Genomic DNA, 5,772 nt, shown 5'->3' on the forward strand with positions numbered 1-5,772 from the left:
CCCAACAATGGTGAACATGATAAAGAAGATGTGGTACAAATATACTATGGAATACTATGCAGTCATAAAAAAGAATGAGATCATATCCTTTGCAGCAACATGCATGGAGCTGGAGGTCATTTTCCTGAGTGAACTAACATAGGAACAAAAAACTAAATACTACATGTTCTTATAAATTGGAGATAAACGTTGAATACACATGAACACGAAGAAGGGAACAACAAATACTTGGGCATTGTTGAGATTGGATGGTGGGAAAAGGGTGAGGATCAGAAAACTGCCTATCAGGTACTATGCGTATTACCTGGGTGATAAATCCGTTCACTAAACCCCCATGACAAGCAATTTACCTATATAACAAATCCGCACATGTATACCTGAACCTAAAATAAAAGTTAAAAAATTAAAACACAAAAAGTAAAAGTTATCCCAAAACAAGCAAATAAATAAGGAAAGCAACAAAAAACAAACAAACAAAAAATCATTGCTTGGGGTCTGGTGGACTCATTTGAAAGTAAGGGGACACTGGCTTTTTGAATTGTCAGAGTTCTTGCACTGATTCTTTCTCATCTGGAAACACCTGCGTTCCTTTACCTGTGGTATAATTTGAGTATAGTCAGTTGGCTTGGTTTCTGAATGTTTTCAGATAGCCAAGGCTTGGTGCAGGGTCTTTATTTGTGGCTGGATTCTTGCCTTTGATTTCACTGAGGGATATTAGCAAACTATTTTTGGTGTTGTAGCAGTTTTGGCTTCAATCCAGTAGATGTCGCTTAAGAGTAATGGACTGTAGATAAGCTCTTGCTCAGGCCTGTGGTTCCTTTGTGCTTCCTCACATCTACAGCCTAGTATCCGGGACAGTGGGGAAAGAAGTGACTCCCTCACCAGGTCCGCTCCTGAGCCTTGGGGGAACCCCCTCTGGTCACTAGCACTGCACCCTCATTTCTTTTGCTAGGTGTTCGAGGCTGCGGGACTCGCTCAGGCAGAGGCCACCGCAAGGAGAGAGGCCACACCTTTTCCAGGCTCGTCCTGCAGAGGGAGGCCTACCCTGCTCCCACAGCAGCCCGGGAACCCACGCGGTTACCCCTCAGTGCTCTGAGAGTGTGGGTTTCTCTTTCCGCTCTAATGTTGGACCTGGGAGGAGCTCGGGCTTTTTTTTTTTTTTTTTTTTATTTTTTTTTTATTATTATTATACTATAAGTTGTAGGGTACATGTGCATAACGTGCAGGTTTGTTACATATGTATACTTGTGCCTTGTTGGTGTGCTGCACCCATCAACTCGTCATTTACATCGGGCTTTTTATTCCCTCCCCAGCTTGGAGGAGTAGGGGGCGGGACCTTGACAGTGGCAATGGCAGAGAACTTGTCAGTTGTCTCTGGGAACTCCACCCCAGAGAAATTCAGAGCCGCTGCCAGTCAGAATGATCAGCCCGGGATGGGACGTTTGTGCTGTGGGCCCAAGTCGGGGGCCGTCCCTGGTGAAGAGCAGAGGGACCAGGGGCTTGTTGGGGGGGACTGTCTGGCCTCCTCTCCATAGGGCAGCTGTGACGTGCTGGATATGCAAGCAGAGCAAGCAGGCTCTTTGTTCCCTTCCTAGCCTGCAGGTGGCAGCAGTGGCAGAGGGTCTGCCAGCTGCCTCTGGCAACTCCACCCAGAGAAACGCAGAGCTACTGCCCAGGGGAAGGATCCAGGGGCGACGCGGTTGTTCTGTGGGCCCAAGGCGGGCCCTGTCTGGTGAAGAGCAGCGGGGGTCAGGGGCCCGCAAGGAAGACAATCTGGCCTTCTCTCCCTAGGACAGCTGCAGTCAGGCTCTTTGTTCCCTACCTAGCCTGCGGGGAGCAAGGAAGGGCCTTACACTCAGCTGGTGATGGCACAGAGCCTGCCGGTTGTCTCTGGAAGCTCCATCCCAGAGAAACTCAGGGCCACCGCCAAATGAAAGATCAGGTGGGGGTGGGGCAGTTGTGCTGGGACCCCAGGCAGAAGGCCTTGCCCAGTGAGGAGTAGCTGCGACAGGGACCAACGTGGAAAATAATCTGGCCGCTCTTCCGTATGACAGCTGTTTGACAGCTGCCTTGCTGAAGGTCTAGGATAGCTCCTGTGCTCTTGATCCCTCCCCAGCCTGAGGGCAGCACGTGGCAGACCACAGTACCAGACATCTCAGGCCTATTGGTTACTTCTGAGAGTTCCTTCCCAAAGAAATGGAGAGCCCTGACTGGCCTGAGTGCTCAGGTGGGACTGGGGTGGCTGCGTGGGCGACCCAGGGCGGTGGGCTTTGCCTGGCATGATGAAGCAAGTGGGGCCTGCAGTCATTCTGCTCTTCAGCACCATGGATGCAGTCCCTATTCTAGGGGCACGCAAGAGAGCTGGCCTCCCTTGTTGGTGGGGCTATGGCAGCTGGCACCAGGGTGCTCAGGGCCCCAGGGCTCATGGGGCTCCAGGTGAGCCTAGCTGCAGCTCTGCCCAGACTCCAGTAATCTCTCTGTGTTGGTCTGGAGGCCCCCCGGGGTCACTGGAGATCTCCTGTGCCAGGACTGCAATGGCCCATGGCAGAAGTGTGGGTCCCAGGAGGTTCTTATTCACACTTTCCCCATGGTAGGGAGCCTCCCCGGGCTCTATGCCAATCCTGGGTGGCCTGCTTTCCTGCCTGGCCCCTTTCTGCTGTCGGTGGATTGCAGTTGCTTCCTTGATGAATCCTAACATGGCCTCATGGAGGAGCCACTTGAAGAGCTAGTGTTTACTCACCACCTTGTCTCCCTCTCCATGAGTGGCACATGATAGCTCCTTCTGGCACCTCTCCCTAGTCTGTACTTTTTGATTGATAATACATGAGCAACATTCTAATGCCAATCAAAATCAGTGGTTTTTATTTCTGTGGTTGATTTTTAACGGTAAGCTTACTATCATGTTTATAAGCCTTTTCGTTTTTTCCTTTGTTCATTGCCCACATTTCCTTCTATGTACCTATTTCATATTCATTTAAGCAAATTATGTATTAGATCGATTTTTATCATTTATATCAATTTTTAATAATTTTTATTTTAATTTGTATGCATGGATGCTCTCTTATACAATCTTGGAGTAGGGAGAAAATATTCAATTTACATGCAAACCCTATAATCGTGCAGAAAATAATCTTCACATCTATATGTGACAGAAATATTTTCAGCATTTTTCTGCCTTTTGCCCATATAAACTTTTTCATTTTTACATATCAAAATATGTAGAAGATATCAAGATTTAATATATCTTTTTATTTTCATTTTCTTTGTCAAACTGCAATGGTCTTTCTCACCTCCAAGATTGCAAACTTTTTATCCTATATTTTACCACCATTTTTGTTTGTTTTCTGAAGAAGCTGTCAACATATAGACAGGTTTGTCGAAAACTTTTGCCACTAGCATTACAGATTCTATCAAATATACGAAATTTAATTTAGAAAAAATAATTAGAGAGAGAGAGATAATACCATGAGAGGTGCTCTCTACAATTCTCTTCGTGTCAGACCATGGCTGATTGATGTGTTCCTTGAGCCAAGAGCTGGGAAAGTGGCTTCTTGTCCTCTTGGTCTCCTGGTTATTGCAGGGATAGATCACTTAGCAGGTTAGTTCTACGGTGTTTTTCTGGCAACAATTTCTATAATAGATGCCCAGCATAAATAATGGTCTTCTACACTTGAACAATTTTATAAGTACCTAATTTCTCACATTAGACCCCACTATTAATACAGGACTTATTAAGAAATTACTTTTAGGCAGCTAGAAAGGGTAAAAGAGTCCTCAGAAAGGCTTTTCCTTTTAATAAAAAAGCAGCCTCCAAACCATTTTTCTAACAGAAAGCAGCCTGAAAAGCCATGCTACAAGCATAGATATGTACATTGCAGGCTTGCAGAAGTAAATGCAGGTGGCTAAGAGCCAGGTCCACTCAATATGACTGTTCCCGCTCGCTTTCCTTTGTTGCCACATGTGCCGGTGTCATGGCACCAGCCCAGTAAAGCCACATGTACAGGCATCATGGCGACAGCCAGGTAGAAGCCGCATTTGCAGAATAAAAGATTAGGGTGGGAGGGCCAGTCTTTTCATGGGTTGTGTGAATGACAGACACACCTGGTCAAATGAATCCGCTGGGCCCTATGCAAATCAGACACCACCTCTCTGAGCCTCCCAATATAACTGACCACTTTCCCCGCAAGTGGGGCTATTCCATTCAAAGCCCTTCTCCCTCTCTATGGGGGAGCTCTTCTCTTCTTTCTTGCCTATTAAACTTTCTGCTCCATAACCCACTCCGTGTGTGAGTCCGTGTCATTAATCTGCACAGCACAAGACAAAGAACTGCAGGTATTTCCCCAGACAACGAAGCTGCTTCACTATGTTGGAAATACCTGGAGTGATTTATGTAATATACAATATAATCTGTAGTACTAAGTATCTAATAATGTCTAATAATCATTGTGAAGCGCTAAAGAAAAAATAAGTGAAATAATTTCATGACATTTTACCATGAAACAAATTGGCTTCCTTTCTTCTCTCTCTACCAAATTTGAGAGGCAAATATATATTTATTTATATATTGATTAAACATATATAAAATATATATTTATAAATATATAAAAATATATTACATATTTTATATATGTATATGTAAATATCGGGAGAACCCACTCCCGATGGTTATGTGGGTTCTTTTCTATTTCCTAAGTGTCTTAGCTGGTTTGAGAAATTAAGGGAAAGAGCACAAGAGAGAGAAATTTAAAGCTGGGTGTCTGAGGGAGACATCACATGTTGGCAGGATCTGTGATGTTCCCTGAGTAAAGTCAGCAAGTTTTTATTAGCAATTTTCAAAAGGGGAGGGAGTGCACGAATAGGGTGTGCGTCACAGAGATAACATGCTTCACAAGGTAATAAAATATCACAAAGCAAATGGAGGCGGGGCGAGATCACAGGACCACCGGATGAGGTGAAATTAAAATTGTTAATGAAGTTTCGGGCACACATTGTCATTGATAACATCTTATCAGGAAACACGGTTTGAGAGCAGACAACCTGTCTGACCAAAATTTATTAGGCAGGAATTTTCCTCCCTCTAATAAGCCTGGGAGCACTACAGGAGACGGGGGCTTATTTCATCCCATCAGCTTCGACCATATAAGATGGCATGCCTTAAAGGGGCTGTGTATAAGGCTACCTTCAGGACGCATTCTCTTTCTCAGGGATGTTCCTTGCTGAGAAAAAGAATTCAGTGATATTTCTCCTATTTGCTTTTGAAAGAGGAGAAATATAGCTCTGTTCCTACCGGCTCACCGGCGGCCAGTTCAAAGTTATGGCTCTCGTTCCCTGAACATCGCTATTATCCTGTTCTTTTTTTAGATGCCCAGATTTCATATTGTTCACACACACATCCTCTACAAACAATTTGTGCAGTTGACACAATCATCACAGGGTCCTGAGGTGACATTCATCCTCCTCAGCTTATGAAGAAGATGATGGGATTAAGAGATTAAAGTAAAGACAGGCATAGGAAATTATACGACTATTAATTTGGGGAACTAATAGATCCATGAAATCTTCACAATTTATGTTCAGAGATTGCAGTAAATACAGGCATAAGAAATTATAAAAGTATTAATCTGGGGAACTAATAAATGTCCACAAAATCTTCACAATTTATGTTCTGCCACGGCTTCAGCCGGTCCCTCTGTTCAGGGTCCCTGACTTCCCACACATGTAAATATAGATATTTATAAAATATATATAAACATTAAAATTATATAATTTTTA

The 5,772-nt window shown here is 44.2% G+C and overlaps 1 protein-coding gene across 1 annotated transcript in view; it reads right to left on the bottom strand.

The window, feature by feature from the left end:
• Nucleotides 1–348: 348 nt before the first annotated feature.
• The window catches only part of LOC105536710 (olfactory receptor 4N4), a gene marked incomplete at its 3' end in the record, with an annotated part of 6,802 nt that continues 1,378 nt past the window's right edge, over nt 349–5,772 (bottom strand). The window contains exon 2 of the mRNA XM_011976140.1: nt 349–382. Coding sequence (XP_011831530.1) covers nt 349–382 — 34 coding nt within the window. The remainder of the gene's footprint in view (nt 383–5,772) is intronic.

The sequence above is a fragment of the Mandrillus leucophaeus genome, unplaced genomic scaffold (genome assembly GCF_000951045.1).
Source record: "Mandrillus leucophaeus isolate KB7577 unplaced genomic scaffold, Mleu.le_1.0 Scaffold163, whole genome shotgun sequence".
Lineage (NCBI taxonomy): Eukaryota > Metazoa > Chordata > Mammalia > Primates > Cercopithecidae > Mandrillus > Mandrillus leucophaeus.